This window comes from Aphelocoma coerulescens, unplaced genomic scaffold (assembly GCF_041296385.1).
Source record: "Aphelocoma coerulescens isolate FSJ_1873_10779 unplaced genomic scaffold, UR_Acoe_1.0 HiC_scaffold_187, whole genome shotgun sequence".
Taxonomy (NCBI): Eukaryota; Metazoa; Chordata; class Aves; order Passeriformes; family Corvidae; genus Aphelocoma; species Aphelocoma coerulescens.
This window is the reverse complement of record NW_027183535.1, coordinates 288,053-307,280: the sequence shown is the minus strand read 5'-3', so window position 1 is coordinate 307,280 and position 19,228 is coordinate 288,053. Positions and strand designations below refer to the sequence as shown.

Sequence of the window (19,228 nt, the reverse complement as noted above, 5' to 3'; positions counted from 1 at the left end):
CTGCCGTACGGGCGCAGCGAATCAGCGCGCGGCGTTCTCCCGCACGGGGCAGCGCGGCGCCGCCATCTTGGCTAATGACACGTGACACCAGCAGCCAATCAGCTCCGTGGAAAGGCGAATCTTTATTGGTTGTTGCGTTAAAAAGGCGGGAATTGGCGGCGCCAAGGGCGGAGCTGACGTCACTTCCGGTTGGTCTGGGCGGTGCCGATCATGCACTCGTTCACCTGGGGGGGGGGGGGGGGAGGGGAGCGCTCGGACCAGCCGGGACCCCCCAAAAACCCCCGGGACCCCCCAAAAACAACCCCGGAACCCCCAAAAACAACCCCGGAACCCCCAAAACCCCCTGGAACCCCCCGAAAACAACCCCGGAACCCCCCAAAAAACTCCCGGGACCCCCAAAACCAGCCCCGGAACCCCCAAAAACCCCCGGGGACCCCCCAAAATCCCCTCAGGAACCCCCCCAAAATCCCCTCCGGGTCACCCGAAATTTCCCCGGGACCCCCAAAATCCCCCCAAACCCCCTCTGGGACACCCCCAAATCCCCCTCAGCACCCCCAAAACCATCTGGGACCCCAGAAATTCCCTCCAGGATCCCCCAAACTCCCCCTGAAACCCCCCCAAATCCCCCCCTGAACCTCCCCAAAACCCCTCTGAGACCCCAAAATCCCCTCCAGGACCCCTCAGGACCCCCAGTTTTCCCTAAATCCCCCCTAAGTCCCCCTCAGGACCCTCAAACGCCCCCCAAATCTCCCCAGGACCCCGAAATCCCCCCCAGGACTTTCCGAATTCCCTTCCAGGACCCCCAAATCCCCCCCCCAAATCCCCTCAGGACCCCCAAAATCCCTTCAAGGACCCCTCAGGACCCCCAATCCCCCCCCCAAATCCCCTCAGGAGCCCCAAACCTGTCCCAGGACCCCCCAAATCCCCCTCAGGACCCTCCAAAAATTCCCAGGGATCCCCAAAATCCCTTCAAGGACCCCTCAGGACCCCCAATCCCCCCCCCAAATCCCCTCAGGAGCCCCAAACCTGTCCCAGGACCCCCCAAATCCCCCTCAGGACCCTCCAAAAATTCCCAGGGATCCCCAAAATCCCTTCCAGGACCCCTCAGGACCCCCAATTTCCCCCCAAATCCCCTCAGGGCCCCCAAATTCCCCTCAGGCCCCCCCAAATCCCCTCAGGACCCCTCAAATTCCCTCAAGGACCCCCCAGTTCCCCATAAATTCTCCCCAGGACTCCCCAAATTCCCTCCAGGACCCCCAAATCCCCCCCAAAATCTCCCCCAGGAGCCCCCAAATCCCCCTCCAGGACCCCCAAAAATCCCCTCAGGACCCCCCAAATTCCCCCCAGGACCCCCCAAATTCCCCTCAGGACCCCCCTAAATCCCCACCAGGACCCCAAAATCCCCCCCAGGACCCCCAAATCCCCTCAGGACCCCCCAATTCTCCATAAATGCCCCCCAAATTCCCTCCAGGACCCCAAAATCCCCCCCAAAATTCCCCCCAGGACCCCTTAAATCACCCCCCTAAATCCCCCTCAGGACCCCCCAAATTCTCCCCAGGACCCCCAAATCCCCCCCAAATTCTCCTCAGGACCCCCCTAAATCCCCACCAGGACCCCCAAACCTGTCCCAGGATCCCCCAAAATCCCCCCCAAATTTCCCCCCAGGACCCCCTAAATCCCCTCAGGACCCCTCAAATCCCCCAATTTCCCCAGGACCCCCAAATCCCCCCCCTAAATCCCCCTCAGGACCCCCCCAAATTCCCTCCAGGACCCCCCAAATCACCTCAGGACCCCCCTAAATCCCCAACCAGGACCCCCAAATCCCCTCAGGACCCCAAAATCGCCCCCAGGACCCCCAAATCCCCTCAGGACCCCCCAAATCTCCCCCAAATTCCCCTCAGGACCCCCAAACCTGTCCCAGGACCCCCCAAATTCCCCCCAAATTCCCCTCAGGACCCCCCCAAATCCCCTCAGGACCCCCCAAATCCCCCCCCAGGACCCCCAAATCCCCTCAGGACCCCCCAAATTCCCCTCAGGACCCCCAAACCTGTCCTAGGACCCCCCAAATTCCCCCCAAATTCCCCTCAGGACCCCCCAAATCCCCTCAGGACCCCCCAAATCCCCCCCAGATTCCCCTAAGGACCTCCCTAAATTCCCCCCAGGACCCCCAAACCTGTCCCAGGACCCCCCAAATCCCCTCAGGACCCCCCAAATTCCCCCACAATTTCCCCAGGACCCCCCAAATCCCCCCCCCAAATCCCCCCCAGGACCTCCCAAATCCCCCCCAAATTCCCCTCAGGACCCCCCTAAATCCCCCCCAGGACCCCCAAGTCCCCTCAGGACCCCCCAAATTCCCCTCAGGACCTCCCAAACCTCTCCCAGGACCCCCCAAATTCCCCCCAAATCCCCCCCAAATTCCCCCTAGGACCTCCCAAATCTCCCCCAGGACCCCCCAAATCCCCCCAGGACACCCCCAAATCCCCTCGGGACCCCCCAGCCCCTCCCCCCGCCCCTCCCCCACCTTGCTGGCGAAGCGCAGGGAGTTCAGGGATTCCCCAAAATTCTCCTCCAGGGGGGAAATGGTCACAAACATCAACCTGGGGGGAGGGGAAAGGGGGCTCAGGGGGGGACCCCGAAACTCCTGAACCCCCAAAACCCCCCAGGAACCCCCAAAATCCCCCCAATCCCCTCAACTGGGGGGGAATTTTGGGGTTCAGGAGGGAATTTGGGGGAAATTTGGGCGTTCAGGGAAGGGTTCAGGGGGAATTTGGGGCGTCCTGGAGGGATTTGGGGTGGTTTGGGGGGGATTTGGGGTGATTTCAGGGGGGTTGGAGTGATTTGGGGGATTTGGGATGATTTGAGATGATTTTGGGGGGATTTGGGGTGGTTTGGGGTGGTTTTGGGGGATCTGGGGTGGACTTGAGGGGGATTTGGGATGATTTGGGGTGGTTTTGGGGGGACTTGGGCTGATTTGGGTGGGATTTGGGTGGGATTCTGGGAATTTGGGGTGGATTTGGGATGATTTGGGGTGGATTTAGGGGCATTTGGGATGATTTGGGGAAGATTTTGGGGGGATTTGGGATGATTCTGGGGGCATTTCGGATGGTTTGGGGGGATTTTGGGATGATTTAGGGGGGATTTGGGTTGAATTCTAGGGATTTGGGATGGTTTTGGGAGGATTTGGGGTGGATTTGGGATGCTCTGGGCTGGTTTTGGGGGGATTTGGGATGATTTGGGGGGATGTGGGATGATTTGGGGTGGTTCTTGGGTGATTTGGGTGGGATTTGGGATGATTTGGGCTGGTTTTAGGGGTATTTGGGTGGGATTTAGGGGATTTGAGATGATTTTGGGGTGCTTTGGGGTGCTCTGGGCAGGTTTGGGTTTCGGGCTGCTCTGGGCAGGTTTTGGGGTTGTTTTTGGGGTGCTCTGGGCAGGTTTGGGGTTTTTTTGGGCTGCTCTGGGCAGGTTTGGGGTTTTTTTGGGCTGCTCTGGGCAGGTTTGGGGTGGTTTTGGGGTGCTCTGGGTTGGTTTGGGGTGGTTTTGGGGTGCTCTGGGCAGGTTTGGGGTGGTTTTGGGGTGCTCTGGGTTGATTTTGGGGTGCTCTGGGCAGGTTGGGGTGGGTTTGGGGTGCTCTGGATTGGTTTTTGGGGTGCTCTGGGCAGGTTGGGGTTGGTTTTTGGGGTGCTCTGGGGTGGTTTTGGGGTGCTCTGGGTTGGTTTTGGGGTGCTCTGGTCAGGTTGGGGTGGTTTTGGGGTGCTCTGGGCAGGTTTGGGGTGCTCTGGGCAGGTTTGGGGTGGTTTTTGGGGTGCTCTGGGCAGGTTGGGGTGGTTTTTGGGGTGCTCTGGGCAGGTTTGGGGTGCTCTGGGCAGGTTGGGGTGGTTTTGGGGTGCCCTGGGTTGGTTTTTGGGGTGCTCTGGGGTGGTTTTGGGGTGCTCTGGATTGGTTTTTGGGGTGCTCTGGGCAGGTTGGGGTGGTTTTGGGGTGCTCTGGGTTGGTTTTGGGGTGGTTTTGGGGTGCTCTGGGCAGGTCTGGGTTGGTTTTTGGGGTGCTCTGGGCTGGTTTTGGGGTGCTCTGGGTTGGTTTTGGGGTGGTTTTGGGGTGCTCTGGGCAGGTTTGGGGTGGTTTTTGGGGTGCTCTGGGAAGGTTTGGGGTTGGTTTTGGGGTGCTCTGGGCAGGTTGGGGTGGTTTTTGGGGTGCTCTGGGTTGGTTTTTGGGGTGCTCTGGGGTGGTTTTTGGGGTGCTCTGGGCAGGTTGGGGTCGGTTTGGGGGGCTCTGGGGTGGTTTTTGGGGTGCTCTGGGCAGGTTGGGGTTGGTTTTTGGGGTGCTCTGGGGTGGTTTTTGGGGTGCTCTGGGCAGGTTTGGGGTGGTTTTGGGGTGCTCTGGGTTGGTTTTTGGGGTGCTCTGGGCAGGTTGGGGTGGTTTTGGGGTGCCCTGGGTTGGTTTTTGGGGTGCTCTGGGTTGGTTTTTGGGGTGCTCTGGGCAGGTTGGGGTGGTTTTGGGGTGCTCTGGGGTGGTTTTGGGGTGCTCTGGGTTGGTTTTTGGGGTGCTCTGAGCAGGTTGGGGTGGTTTTGGGGTGCTCTGGGGTGGTTTTGGGGTGCTCTGGGCAGGTTTGGGGTGGTTTTGGGGTGCTCTGGGGTGGTTTTGGGGTGCTCTGGGGTGGTTTTTGGGGTGCTCTGGGGTGGTTTTGGGGTGCTCTGGGCAGGTTGGGGTGGTTTTGGGGTGCTCTGGGTTGGTTTTGGGGTGCTCTGGGGTGGTTTTGGGGTGCCCTGGGTTGGTTTTGGGGTGCTCTGGGCAGGTTTGGGGTGCCCTGGGTTGGTTTTGGGGTGCCCTGGGTTGGTTTTGGGGTGCTCTGGGGTGGTTTTTGGGGTGGTTTTGGGGTGCCCTGGGTTGGTTTTGGGGTGCCCTGGGCAGGTTGGGGTGGTTTTGGGGTGCCCTGGGTTGGTTTTGGGGTGCTCTGGGGTGGTTTTGGGGTGCCCTGGGTTGGTTTTGGGGTGCCCTGGGGTGGTTTTTGGGGTGCCCACGTACACCTTGGCGTGCCCGCCCAGGCAGTTCTGCAGCAGGAAGGTCAGTTTGCTGTTCCGGTACGGGATGTGCGGCTCCTGCGGGATCCGGCAACGTGGGGGGCTGGGGGGGGCCCAGCCCCACATCCCAACCCCGCCTTGGGCTCCCCAAGCCCCTTCTTCCCATTTCCCTCCCCTTTTGCCCACCTCCTGTCCCCTTTCTCCCACCCCAATTCCAACATTTTTCCCATTTTTCCCATCTCCAACCCCATTTCCCCCCCTCCAATCCCCATTTCCGGCCCCATTTCCCCCCCTCCAATCCCCATTTCAGGCCCCAATCCCCATTTCCTGCCCCATTTCCCACCCTCCAATCCCCATTTCCCCCCCTCCAATCCCCATTTCCTGCCCCATTTCCCATTTCCCACCTCCAATCCCCATTTCCTGCCCCAATCCCCATTTCCCCCCCTCCAATCCCCATTTCCGGCCCCAATTCCCATTTCCTGCCCCATTTCCCCACCCCAAATTCCCATTTCTCCCCCTCCCATCCCATTTTTCCCACCCCAATCCCCACTTCTCCATTCCTGATCCCATTTTTCCCATTCCCCCCTCCCCCTTTTCCCACCTCCCATCCCAATTTTTCTGCCCCATTCCTCTTCTTCCCCCATTTTCCTATCACTGATCCCATTTTTCCCAGCCCAGTTCCCAAGTTTTCCCACCTCCTGCCCCCTTTTCCTATCCCAGCTTCCATTTCCCCACACCCCAATCCCACAAAAGCCCCAAAACGGGTGGATTTTGCCCCAAACCTCGTTGCAGAGGGCGCTGATGACAAACGAGCCCCAGCGCGCTCAGGCTGGAGCTGATGGATTCTCCCATCCCCCATTCCCAGTTCCCATCCCCAGTTCCCATTCCCCATTCCCAGTTCCCAATCCCCATTCCCAGTTCCCCAATCCCACAAAAGCCCCAAAACGGGGGGATTTCAGCCCAAACCTTGTTGCAGAGGGCGCTGATGACAAACGAGCCCCAGCGCGCTCAGGCTGGAGCTGATGGATTCTCCCATCCCCCATTCCCAGCGCCCATTCCCAGTTCCCAGTTCCCCATTCCCAGTTCCCAATCCCCATTCCCAGTTCCCCAATCCCACAAAAGCCCCAAAACGGGGGAATTTCAGCCCAAACCTTGTTGCAGAGGGCGCTGATGACAAACGAGCCCCAGCGCGCTCAGGCTGGAGCTGATGGATTCTCCCATCCCCCATTCCCAGTTCCCAATCCCCATTCCCAGTTCCCAATCCCCATTCCCAGTTCCCCAATCCCACAAAAGCCCCAAAATCGGTGGATTTTGCCCCAAACCTTGTTGCAGAGGGCGCTGATGACAAACGAGCCCCAGCGCGCTCAGGCTGGAGCTGATGGATTCTCCCATCCCCCATTCCCAGTTCCCATTTCCCCATTCCCAGTTCCCAATCCCCATTCCCAGTTCCCCAATCCCACAAAAGCCCCAAAACGGGGGGATTTTGCCCCAAACCTTGTTGCAGAGGGCGCTGATGACGAGCCCCAGCGCGCTCAGGCTGGAGTTGATGCTCTGCGTCTCCCGCAGGCGGCTCCCGGCCGAGCCGGACTTCTCCAGGCGCTCGGAGCCCGCCAGGTCCACCAGGGTCAGCGAGGCTGGGGGGGAACAACGGGGAAAATGGGGGGAAAATGGGGGAAAATGGGAAAAATGGGAAACGTGGGGAACGTGGGAATATGGGGATATGGGGGAAAATGGGGGAAAATGGGAAAAATGGGAAACGTGGGGATATGGGGATATGGGGGAATGGGGGGAAAATGGGGGAAAATGGGAAAAATGGGAAACGTGGGAATATGGGGGAATGGGGGATATGGGGGGGAATGGGGGGAAAATGGGGGAAAATGGGAAAAATGGGAAACATGGGGAACGTGGGAAACATGGGGATATGGGGGGAAATGGGGGGAAAATGGGAAAAATGGGAAACGTGGGAATATGGGGATATGGGGGGAAATGGGGGGAAATGGGAAACGTGGGAAACATGGGGGATATGGGGATATGGGGGAATGGGGGATATGGGGGAAAACGGGGGAAATAGGAAACATGGGAATATGGGGGAATGGGGGGAAATGGGGGGAAAATGGGGGAAAATGGGAAAAATGGGAAACGTGGGAATATGGGGATATGGGGGAATGGGGAATATGGGGGAAATGGGGGGAAATGGGGAAAAGGGGGAAAAGGGGGAAAAGGGGGAATGGGGGGAATGGGGGGAATGGGGGGAAATGGGAAACGTGGGGAACGTGGGGATATGGGGGAATGGGGGGAAATGGGGGGAAATGGGGAAATCAGGGAAAAGGGGGAAAAGGGGGAATGGGGGGAATGGGGGGGGATGGGGAAATGGGGGAAAATGGGGAAATGGGGGGAAAATGGGGGAAAATGGGAAACATGGGAATATGGGGATATGGGGGAATGGGGGAAAATGGGAAAAATGGGAAACGTGGGAAACATGGGGATATGGCGATATGGGGGATATGGGGGAATGGGGGGAAATGGGAAACGTGGGGAACATGGGGATATGGGGATATGGGGGAAAATGGGGGGAAAATGGGGGAAAATGGGAAAAATGGGAAACGTGGGGAACGTGGGGGAATGGGGGAATGGGGGATATGGGGGAAATGGGGGATATGGGGGAAATGGGGAAATGGGGGAAAAGGGGGAAAAGGGGAATATGGGAAACATGGGGAACATGGGGATATGGGGATATGGGGATATGGGGGAATGGGGGAAAATGGGGGAAAATGGGGAAATGGGAAAAATGGGAAACATGGGGATATGGGGAAATGGGGAAATGGGGAAATGGGAAACATGGGAATATGGGGGAAATGGGGGAAAATGGGAAACATGGGAAACATGGGGATATGGGGGAATGGGGGGAAATGGGGGAAATGGGGGAAATGGGAAAAATGGGGGAAAGGGGGGAAAATGGGAAATGGGGGAATGGGGAAAATGGGGGAAAATAGGGAGAAATAGGGAGAAATGGGGAGAAATGGGGGAAAATGGGGGAAAATAGGGAGAAATGGGGGAAAATAGGGAGAAATGGGGAGAAATGGGGGAAATGGGGGGAAAATGGGGGGAAAATGGGGAAAAATGGGGAAAAATGGGGAAAAATGGGGGAAAATAGGGGAAAATAGGGAGAAATGGGGGAAAATAGGGAGAAATGGGGAGAAATGGGGGAAATGGGGGGAAAATGGGGGGAAAATGGGGGGAAAATGGGGGGGGAAAATGGGGGAAAATGGGGGGAATGGGAGGGGAAAAATGGGGGAAAATGGGGGGAAACGTCAGGAAACGGGGAAAAATGGGGTAAATGGAGAGAAATGGGAAAAATGGGGGAAAATGGGGGAAAATAGGGGAAAAATGGAGAAATGGGGGAAAAATAGGGGGAAAATGGGGGAAATGGGGGGAAATAGGGGAAAAATGGGGAAAAAATGGGGGGGGAATGGGGGGAAATGGGGGGAAAGGGGGAGAAATGGGGAAAATGGGGAAAAAAGGGAGAAAAATTAGGAAAATGGAGGGGAAAATGGGGGAAAGGGAGGGGAAAACGGGGAAAAATGGGGGGAAATGAGGAAAAATGGGGGGAAATGAGGGAAAATGGGGGGAAAAATGGGGGGAAAAATGGGGGGCAAAATGGGGGGCAAAATGGGGGGGAAAATGGGGGGGAAAATGGGGGGGAAAATGGGGGGAAAAATGGGGGGAAAAATGGGGGGAAAAATGGGGGTGGAGATGGGAAAATGGGACTTGTGGGTGGGGAAAATGGAGCAGGAGGTGGGAAAAAGGGCAAAGAGCTGGGAAAGAGGGTGGGGGGGGGGGAAGATGGAAAAGCGGAGCAGAAATGGGGAGGGAGGAGGAGGGAGAAGTGGGGCCGGCCGGGGGGGGGTGGGGTGGGGAATTTGGGGAATTGTGGGGATTGTGGGGATTTTGGGGGTTTTGGGAAGGGTGGGGACGGGGGCAGGGAGGGCTCACAGGCGCAGCGCAGCTCCCGGGCCGAGTGGTGGCCGCGGATGCGCAGCTGGAACACGGAGTGGGAGCGCGACGAGCGCTCGTTGAGCCCCGTGCGAGCCACCGAGCGCTGCGAGGCCGCCCGCAGCAGCAGCTCCTGCACCTGGGAACGGGGAAAGGATGGGGGGAAAAACGGGGGGGGAATGGGGGAAACGGGGGGGAACGGGGGGGAACGGGGGGGAAACGGGGGGAAACGGGGGGGAACGGGGGGGAAAACAGGGAGAAATGGGGGAAAAAAGGGGGAAAAAGGGGGGAAAAACGGGGGAGAAACGGGGGAGAAACGGGGGAGAAACGGGGGGAAAACGGGGGGGAAACGGGGGGAAACGGGGGGAAACGGGGGGGAAAATGGGGGGGAAACGGGGGGAAACGGGGGGGAAACGGGGGGGAAACGGGGGGAAAAATGGGGGGGAACGGGGGGGACCGGGGGGGGAAACGGGGAGAAATGGGGGAAAAAAGGGGGAAAAAGGGGGGAAAAGGGGGGAAAAGGGGGGAAAAGGGGGAAAAAGGGGGGAAACGGGGGGGAACGGGGGGGAACGGGGGGGAACGGGGGGGAACGGGGCAAAACGGGGGGGAAACGGGGGGGAAATGGGGAGAAACGGGGGAAAAATGGGGGGAAATGGGGGGGGGAAACGGGGGGAAACGGGGGAGAAACGGGGGGAAAACGGGGGGGGAAACGGGGGAGAAACGGGGGAGAAACGGGGGAAAACGGGGAGAAACGGGGGGAAACGGGGGGGAAACGGGGGGGAAACGGGGGGAAAACGGGGGGAAAACGGGGAGAAATGGGGGAAAAAAGGGGGAAAAAGGGGGGAAAAGGGGGGAAAAGGGGGAAAAAGGGGGAAAAAGGGGGAAAAAGGGGGGAAAAGGGGGGAAACGGGGGGGAACGGGGGGGAAACGGGGGGGAAATGGGGAGAAACGGGGGAAAAATGGGGGGAAATGGGGGGGGGAAACGGGGGAGAAACGGGGGGAAAACGGGGGGAAAACGGGGGGAAAACGGGGGGAAACGGGGGGGGAAACGGGGGGGAAACGGGGGAAAACGGGGGGAAACGGGGGGAAAATGGGGGGGAAACGGGGGGAAAACGGGGGGAAAACGGGGGGAAAATGGGGGGAAACGGGGGGAAAACGGGGGAGAAACGGGGGGGAAGCGGGGGGGAAACGGGGGGGAAACGGGGGGAAAACGGGGGGAAATGGGGGAGAAACGGGGGGGAAATGGGGGGGAAACGGGGGAAAAACGGGGGAAAAACGGGGGGAAACGGGGGAAATGGGGGAGAACGGGGGGAAACGGGGGAAAACGGGGGGAAAACGGGGGAGAAACGGGGGGAAAACAGGGGGAAAACGGGGGGAAAATGGGGGGAAAACGGGGGGGAAACGGGGAGAAACGGGGGGGAAATGGGGGGGAAACGGGGGAAAAAACAAGGAAAAAACGAGGCAAAAACGAGGCAAAAGGGGGGAAAAGGGGGGAAAACGGGAGAAAGTGGGGAGAAATGGGGGAAAACCAAGGGGAAACGGGGGAAAAACGAGGAGAAACGGGGGAGAAATGGGGGAAAAATGGGGAGAAAAAAAGGGGAAAAACAGGGAGAAAAAAAGGGGAAAAACGAGGGGAAAAACGAGGGAAAAATGGGGGAAAAATGGGGGAAATGGGGAGAAAGGAGGGAAAAAACGAGGGAAAAGGGGGGAAAAGGGAGGAAAACGGGAAAACGGGAGAAAATGAGGGGAGAACGAGGAGAAACGGGGAGAAAAATGGGGAGAAACAGGGGAAAAACAAGGGGAAAACGGAGTAAAAACGGGGTAAAACGAGGGGAAAACGGGGAGAAACGGAGAAAACGGGGAAAACGTGGGAAAAACGGGGATGTTGGAACGTGGGAGAAGGGAGAACACGAGGCAAGAGGGAAAAACGGGGGAAAATGAAGAGAAATCAGCTTGGAAATGGAATAAATCCTCCCTGGAAGCCCAAATGAAGTCACTGAGCTGTCCCAGAAATGTGAAAATTCCGGGAAATGCACGGAAAAACCGCCCCAAATCCACCCAATCACCCAAATTTCCACCTGAATTCCCAAACCCCCCCTGAGGAGCCAAATTCCTCCAGAGAATCCCCAGACTGCTCCCAGAAATGCCTCCGAACTCCCAGATTTCCATCAAAAAACGTCAAATTCCCCCAAATTCCCCCAAATCCCGGGAATCCCCACGTGCTCCTCGCTCTCCACGGGCACCCAGCTGAGGTTGGGCACGTGCAGCTCCACATTCCCCCCTCAGAATCCCCAAATCCCACTGAAAATGCCCCTAAAATCCCCAAATTTCCACCCAAAACCCCCAAATTTTCCCCAGAATTCCCCAAATTCCCCCCAAATCCCAGGAATCCCCACGTGCTCCTCGCTCTCCACGGGCACCCAGCTGAGGTTGGGCACGTGCAGCTCCACATTCCCCCCTCACCTTCCCTCACAAACTCCCAGATTTCTCTCACAGAATCCCCAAATTTCCACCTAAAACCCCCAAATTTTCCCCAGAATTCCCCAAATTCCCCCAAATCCCGGGAATCCCCACCTGCTCCTCGCTCTCCACGGGCACCCAGGTGAGGTTGGGCACGTGCAGCTCCACATTCCCCCCTCACCTTCCCTCAGAATCCCCAAATTTCCCCTGAAATCCCTGTAAAACCACCCTAAAACCCCCACATTTTCCTCAGAATTCCCAAATTCCCCCCAAATCCCAGGAATCCCCACCTGCTCCTCGCTCTCCACGGACACCCAGGTGAGGTTGGGCACGTGCAGCTCCACATTCCCCCCTCAGAATCCCCAAATCCCACTGAAAATGCCCCTAAAGTCCCCAAATTTCCACCTAAATCCCCCAAATTTTCCCCAGAATTCCAAAATTTTCCCCAATTTCCCCCAAATCCCGGGAATCCCCACCTGCTCCTCGCTCTCCACGGGCACCCAGGTGAGGTTGGGCACGTGCAGCTCGTCGCTGCCGGGCCCCAGGCGCCGGATCTCCAGGTCGGAGCCGCGCTCTCCCTTGCCCACGAGCAGATCCCGCAGGGACTCGTTGTAGATCTCCAGGAAGCTGGCGGAGAAATGGTACTAAAAGCGCCTCGAATTCCCGGGATTCGCCCCCAAAACGGGCCGGGATCCCGGGATCGGGGGCATTCTCGGCAAGTACCTGCCAGCCCTTGCCCGCCAGGTCGCGGGCGCCCAGGAAGAGGTGCCGGACGGCCCTGGGGATGATCCCGCGGGACTCGGGCAGCCCCGGCGGATCCGGGCCCTCCATGGTGAAGGTTTTCCCGCTGCCCGTCTGGCCGTAGGCGAAGATGCACACGGGGTACCCGTCCAGGGCAGACTGCAGCGGGATTTGGGAATGGGCACAGGGGTTTGGGAATGGGCAGAGGGGTTTGGGGATGGGCAGCGGGGTTTGGGAATGGGCAGAGGGGTTTGGGAATGGGCAGAGGGGTTGGGGAATGGGCAGAGGGGTTGGGGAATGGGCAGAGGGGTTGGGGAATGGGCAGAGGGGTTTGGGAATGGGCAGAGGGGTTTGGGAATGGGCAGAGGGGTTTGGGAATGGTCACAGGGGTTTGGGAATGGGCACCAGGGATTGGGAATGGTCAGAGGGATTTGGGAATGCTCAGAGGGGTTTGGGAATGGGCACCAGGGATTGGGAATGGTCAGAGGGGTTTGGGAATGCTCAGAGGGGTTTGGGAATGGTCACAGGGATTTGGGAATGCTCAGAGGGGTTTGGGAATGGTCAGAGGGGTTTGGGAATGGGCAGAGGGGTTTGGGAATGGGCAGAGGGGTTTGGGAATGGTCACTGGGACTGGGGAATGGTCACAGGGTTTGGGAATGGTCACAGGGGTTTGGGAATGGTCAGAGGGATTGGGAATGGGCACCAGGGATTGGGAATTCTCACAGGGGTTTGGGAATTCTCACAGGGATTAGGAATGGTCACCGGGGTTTGGGAATGGTCAGAGGGGTTTGGGAATGCTCACAGGGATTTGGGATTTGGGGAGGTTTTGGGAAAGGTTTGAGGGGGATTTGGGAATTCTGAGGGGGGATTCGGGTGAGATTTGAGGGTGAAAGGGGGATTGGGGAGGGATTTGGGAATTCTGGGAGGGATTGGGGAGGGATTTGGGAATTCGGAGGCGATTTGGGAAGGAAATTTTGGGATTCTCAGAGGGATTTGGGGAATTCTCAGAAGGATTTGGGGTTTGGGGAGCATTTGGGAAGGGTTTGAGGGGGATTTGGGAATTCTGAGGGGGGATTTCGGTGAGATTTGAGGGTTAAAGGGGGATTTGGGAGGGATTTGGGAAGAATTTGTGAATTCTGAGGGGGTTTGGAGGGAAATTTTGGGATTCTCAGAGGGATTTGGGGAATTCTCAGAAGGATTTGGGGTTTGGGGAGCATTTGGGAAGGGTTTGAGAGGGATTGGGGAGTTCTGAGGGGGGATTTGGGTGAGATTTGAGGGTTAAAGGGGGATTTGAGAGGGATTTGGGAATTCTGGGAGGGATTGGGGAGGGATTTGGGAATTCGGAGGCGATTTGGGAAGGAAATTTTGGGATTCTCAGAGGGATTTGGGGAATTCTCAGAAGGATTTGGGGTTTGGGGAGCATTTGGGAAGGGTTTGAGGGGGATTTGGGAATTCTGAGGGGGGATTCGGGTGAGATTTGAGGGTGAAAGGGGGGTTTGGGAATTCTGAGAGGGATTTGGAGGGAAATTTTGGGATTCTAAGATGGATTTGGGGAATTCTCAGAAGGATTTGGGAAGGGTTTGAGGGGGATTGGGGAGTTCTGAGGGGGATTCAAGTGAGATTTGAGGGTTAAAGGGGGATTGGGGAGGGATTTGGGAATTCTGGGAGGGATTGGGGAGGGATTTTGGAATTCGGAGGCGATTTGGGAAGGAAATTTTGGGATTCTCAGAGGGATTTGGGGAATTCTCAGAAGGATTTGGGGTTTGGGGAGCATTTGGGAAGGGTTTGAGAGGGATTTGGGAGTTCTGAGGGGGGATTTCGGTGAGATTTGAGGGTTAAAGGGGGATTTGGGAGGGATTTGGGAAGAATTTGTGAATTCTGAGGGGGTTTGGAGGGAAATTTTGGGATTCTCAGAGGGATTTGGGGAATTCTCAGAAGGATTTGGGGTTTGGGGAGGATTTGGGAAGGGTTTGAGAGGGATTGGGGGATTCTGAGGGGGGATTCGGGTGAGATTTGAGGGTGAAAGGGGGATTTGGGAATTCTGAGGGGGTTTGGAGGGAAATTTTGGGATTCTAAGACGGATTTGGGGAATTCTCAGAAGGATTTGGGGTTTGGGGAGCATTTGGGAAGGGTTTGAGGGGGATTGGGGAGTTCTGAGGGGGGATTTCGGTGAGATTTGAGGGTTAAAGGGGGATTTGGGAGGGATTTGGGAAGAATTTGTGAATTCTGAGGGGGTTTGGAGGGAAATTTTGGGATTCTCAGAGGGATTTGGGGAATTCTCAGAAGGATTTGGGGTTTGGGGAGGATTTGGGAAGGGTTTGAGGGGGATTGGGGAGTTCTGAGGGGGGATTTGGGTGAGATTTGAGGGTGAAAGGGGGATTTGGGAATTCTGAGAGGGATTTGGAGGGAAATTTTGGGATTCTCAGAGGGATTTGGGGAATTCTCAGAAGGATTTGGGAAGGGTTTGAGGGGGATTGGGGAGTTCTGAGGGGGATTCAAGTGAGATTTGAGGGTTAAAGGGGGACTGGGGAGGGATTTGGGAATTCTGGGAGGGATTGGGGAGGGATTTTGGAATTCGGAGGCGATTTGGGAAGGAAATTTTGGGATTCTCAGAAGGATTTGGGGTGGAATTGCGGGGTTTTGGGGCCCACACCTGCACGAGGAGCTGGATCTCCTGGAAGATTTCCTGCTGGGAGGCGGCGGGAGGGAAGACGCGGTCGAAGCTGAAGTCGTAGCGCAGCTCCGCGCGCCGCTCCCGGCCCAGCTGCGACTTCCGGGGAAAAAACACCGGATTTGGGGCAAAACGGGGCGGGGGGGAGGAGGAGGAGGGAGGAGGAGGAGATTTGGGGGGAAAAAAGGGGATTCAGGGAGGAAAAAAGGGGATTCAGGGAGGAAAAACATGGGTTATGGGAGGAAAAAGTGCGGTTTTTTTGGAGAAAACGGGAATTTTTCCGAGGGGGACGAAAAAGCCGTTTTTAAGGGGGAAAAGGCCCAATTTTGCAGTCCAAAAACTCCAGTTTTTTGGAAAAGGAAAGGGCAGCTTCAGGAGAAAAAAAGCCAATTTTAGGAGAAACAGGGTTGGGAGAAAAAAAGCTCCTTTTTGGGATTAAAAATTTGGGGAAGGAAGAAAAAAGGGAAGAAGTGGATTTTGGTTGGAAAAGGAGTTTTTTGGGTTTTTTTTTTAAGAAAAAGGGAAATTTGGGGAGCCGGGAAAGGGAGTTTGGGGGGGAAAAAGAGATGTGGAAGGAAAAAAGGGGATTGGTAGGGGGGGAAAAGCCCTTTTTTTTCAGAAATAAAACATTCTGGGGAAGAAAAAAAAACCATTTGGGGAGAACACCCATTTTCCAGTGAAAAAACCAAAATTTTGAGGTAAAAAAAAGCCACTTTTGAGGGGAAAAAAGGCCTTTTTTTGGGTAATATGGGGGTTTGGAGGCAAAAAGGCCACTCTGAGGAAAAAAAGGGTATTTTTGAGGAGAAAGAAAGGACATTTTGGGGAAATAAAGATTTTTTGCGTAGTAGGAGATTTTTGAAAGAAAAAAGGACATTTAAGGGGTAAAAACAACATTTTTACAGGGAAGAAGAACATTTTTGAGAAAAAAATGGACATTTTGGAAAGGGAAAAAATAACATTTTTGAAGATAAAAAGCGTATTTTGGGGAGAAAAAATAAAGGACTTTATCAGACAGAAAAATAAACGTTTTGGAAGGGAAAAGACATTTTTGATGGAAAAGATGCCATTTCTGAGAGAAAAAAGAGCATTTTTGAAGGAAAATGGACATTTTTGAAAGAAAATCAGATATTTCCAAGAAGTAAAAAAGACTTTTTGGCAATAGGGATTCTTGAGAGGGAAAAGGCCATTTTTGAGAGGGAAAAAAGGAATTCTGGGGAAACAAGGGACTTTTGAGGGGGAAAAAAGCCACTTTTGAGGGAAATAAGGCCATTTTTGAGAGGGAAAAAAGGAATTCTGCGGAAACAAGGGACTTTTGAGGGGAAAAAAAGCCACTTTTGAGGGAAATAAGGCCATTTTTGAGAGGGAAAAAAGGAATTCTGCGGAAACAAGGGACTTTTGAGGGGAAAAAAAGCCACTTTTGAGGGAAATAAGGCCATTTTTGAGAGGGAAAAAAGGAATTCTGCGGAAACAAGGGACTTTTGAGGGGAAAAAAAGCCACTTTTGAGGGAAATAAGGCCATTTTTGAGAGGGAAAAAAGGAATTCTGCGGAAACAAGGGACTTTTGAGGGGAAAAAAAGCCACTTTTGAGGGAAATAAAGCCATTTTTGAGAGGGAAAAAAGGAATTCTGTGGAAACAAGGGACTTTTGAGGGGAAAAAAAGCCAATTTTGAGGGAAATAAAGCCATTTTTGAGAGGGAAAAAAGGAATTCTGTGGAAACAAGGGACTTTTGAGGGGAAAAAAAGCCAATTTTGAGGGAAATAAAGCCATTTTTGAGAGGGAAAAAAGGAATTCTGTGGAAACAAGGGACTTTTGAGGGGAAAAAAAGCCAATTTTGAGGGAAATAAGACCATTTTTGAGAGGGAAAACCGGACTTTTGGGAAAACAAAGGATTTTTGCGAGAAAAAGGCCATTTCTGAGGGAAATAACGACCACTTTTGAGGGAATTCAAGCCGTTTTTGAGGAGGAAAAGCAGCTTTTTGAGCACTCACGTCGTCGGGCCGGGTGAGCAGGAGGCTGTGGTGGTCCTGGGGGGGGAAGTGCAGGTGGGGCAGCCCCCGCTGCCGCTCGCGCTCCTCGGGCAGCAGCGGCCGCACGCGGCAGAACACGCGGATGTTTCCCTGGAAAACACCCAAAAAACGGGATTCAGCCCTCAGGGGCAGTCACAGGGCTCTCCCCTCATGGAGAGCACACGGATATTTCCCTGGAAAACACCCAAAAAACGGGATTCAGCCCTCAGGGGCAGTCCTGGGGGTTCCCTTCATGGAAAGCACGCGGATATTTTCCTGGAAAACCCCAAAAAACGGGATTCAGCCCTCAGGGGCAGCCCTGGGGGTCTCCCCTCATGGAGAGCACACGGATATTTCCCTGGACAACACCCAAAAACGGGATTCAGCCCTCAGGGGCAGTCCCAGGGCTCTCCCCTCATGGAGAACACACGGATATTTCCCTGAAAAACCCCTCTGAAAAACCCCACAAATGCTGGGATTCAGCCCTCAGGGGCAGTCCTGGGGGTTCCCCTCATGGAGAACACACGGATATTTCCCTGGAAAATCCCTCTGAAAAACCCCACAAATGCTGGGATTCAGCCCTCAGGGGCAGTCCTGGGGGTCTCCCCCCTCAGGAACCCTCATGGAGAACACACGGATATTTCCCTGGAAAACACCCAAAACCGGGATTCAGCCCTCAGGGGCAGTCCTGGGGGTCTCCCCCCTCAGGAACCCTCATGGAGAACACACGGATGTTCCCCTGGAAAACACCCAAAAACCGGGATTCAGCCCTCAGGGGCAGTCCTGGGGGTTCCCCTCATGGAGAACACACGGATGTTTCCCTGGAAAATCCCTCTGAAAAACCCCACAAATGCTGGGATTCAGCCCTCAGGGGCAGTCCTGGGGGTCTCCCCCCTCAGGAACCCTCATGGAGAACACACGGATATTTCCCTGGAAAACACCCAAAAACGGGATTCAGCCCTCAGGGGCAGTCACAGGGCTCTCCCCTCATGGAGAACACGCAGATATTTCCCTGGAAAACACCCAAAAAATGGGATTTGGCCCTCAGGGGCAGTCCTGGGGCTCTCCCCTCATGGAGAACACGCGGATGTTTCCCTGGAAAACACCCAAAAAACGGGATTCAGCCCTCAGGGGCAGTCCTGGGGGTCTCCCCCCTCAGGAACCCTCATGGAGAACACGCGGATATTTCCCTGGAAAACACCCAAAAACGGGATTCAGCCCTCAGGGGCAGTCACAGGGCTCTCCCCTCATGGAGAACACGCGGATATTTCCCTGGAAAACACCCAAAAAACGGGATTCAGCCCTCAGGGGCAGTCCCAGGGGTCTCCCCTCATGGAGAACACACGGATATTTCCCTGAAAAATCCCTCTGAAAAACCCCACAAATGCCGGGATTCAGCCCTCAGGGGCAGTCCTGGGGGTTTCCCCCCTCAGGAACCCTCATGGAGAACACACGGACATTTCCCTGGAAAACACCCAAAAAACGGGATTTGGCCCTCAGGGGCAGCCCTGGGGGTTCCCCTCATGGAGAACACACGGATATTTCCCTGGAAAACGCCCAAAATCGGGATTCAGCCCTCGGGGGCAGTCCTGGGGCTCTCCCCTCATGGAGAACACACGGATATTTCCCTGAAAAACCCCCCAAAAACGGGATTCAGCCCTCGGGGGCAGCCCTGGGGCTCTCCCCTCAGGAACCCTCATGGAGAACACACGGATGTTCCCCTGAAAAACCCCGAAAAAACGGGATTCAGCCCTCGGGGGCAGTCCCAGGGGTCTCCCCTCATGGAGAACACACGGATATTTCCCTGGAAAACACCCAAAAACGGGATTCAGCCCTCGGGGGCAGTCCTGGGGGTTCCCCTCATGGAGAACACACGGATGTTTCCCTGGAAAACACCCAAAAACGGGATTCAGCCCTCAGGGGCAGTCCCAGGGCTCTCCCCTCATGGAGAACACACGGATATTTCCCTGGAAAATCCCTCTGAAAAACCCCACAAATGCCGGGATTCAGCCCTCAGGGGCAGTCCCAGGGCTCTCCCCCCTCAGGAACCCTCATGGAGAACACACGGACATTTCCCTGGAAAACACCCAAAAAACGGGATTTGGCCCTCAGGGGCAGTTCCAGGGGTCTCCCCCCTCAGGAACCCTCATGGAGAACACACGGATGTTTCCCTGAAAAATCCCTCTGAAAAACCCCACAAATGCCGGGATTCAGCCCTCAGGGGCAGTCCTGGGGGTCTCCCCCCTCAGGAACCATCATGGAGAACACACGGACATTTCCCTGGAAAACACCCAAAAAACGGGATTCAGCCCTCAGGGGCAGTCCTGGGGGTCTC

The 19,228-nt window shown here is 55.8% G+C and overlaps 1 protein-coding gene across 1 annotated transcript in view; it reads right to left on the bottom strand.

The window, feature by feature from the left end:
• Window positions 1-103: 103 nt before the first annotated feature.
• The window catches only part of KIFC1 (kinesin family member C1), a 29,852-nt gene continuing 10,727 nt past the window's right edge, over window positions 104-19,228 (bottom strand). The window contains exons 7-15 of the mRNA XM_068998906.1: window positions 16,876-17,004; window positions 14,869-14,985; window positions 12,198-12,374; window positions 11,951-12,118; window positions 9,015-9,153; window positions 6,516-6,655; window positions 5,026-5,099; window positions 2,522-2,597; window positions 104-224 (exon numbers count right to left, since the gene is read on the bottom strand). Of these exons, the coding sequence (XP_068855007.1) occupies window positions 180-224; window positions 2,522-2,597; window positions 5,026-5,099; window positions 6,516-6,655; window positions 9,015-9,153; window positions 11,951-12,118; window positions 12,198-12,374; window positions 14,869-14,985; window positions 16,876-17,004 (1,065 nt within the window). The 3' untranslated portion in view covers window positions 104-179. The remainder of the gene's footprint in view (window positions 225-2,521; window positions 2,598-5,025; window positions 5,100-6,515; window positions 6,656-9,014; window positions 9,154-11,950; window positions 12,119-12,197; window positions 12,375-14,868; window positions 14,986-16,875; window positions 17,005-19,228) is intronic.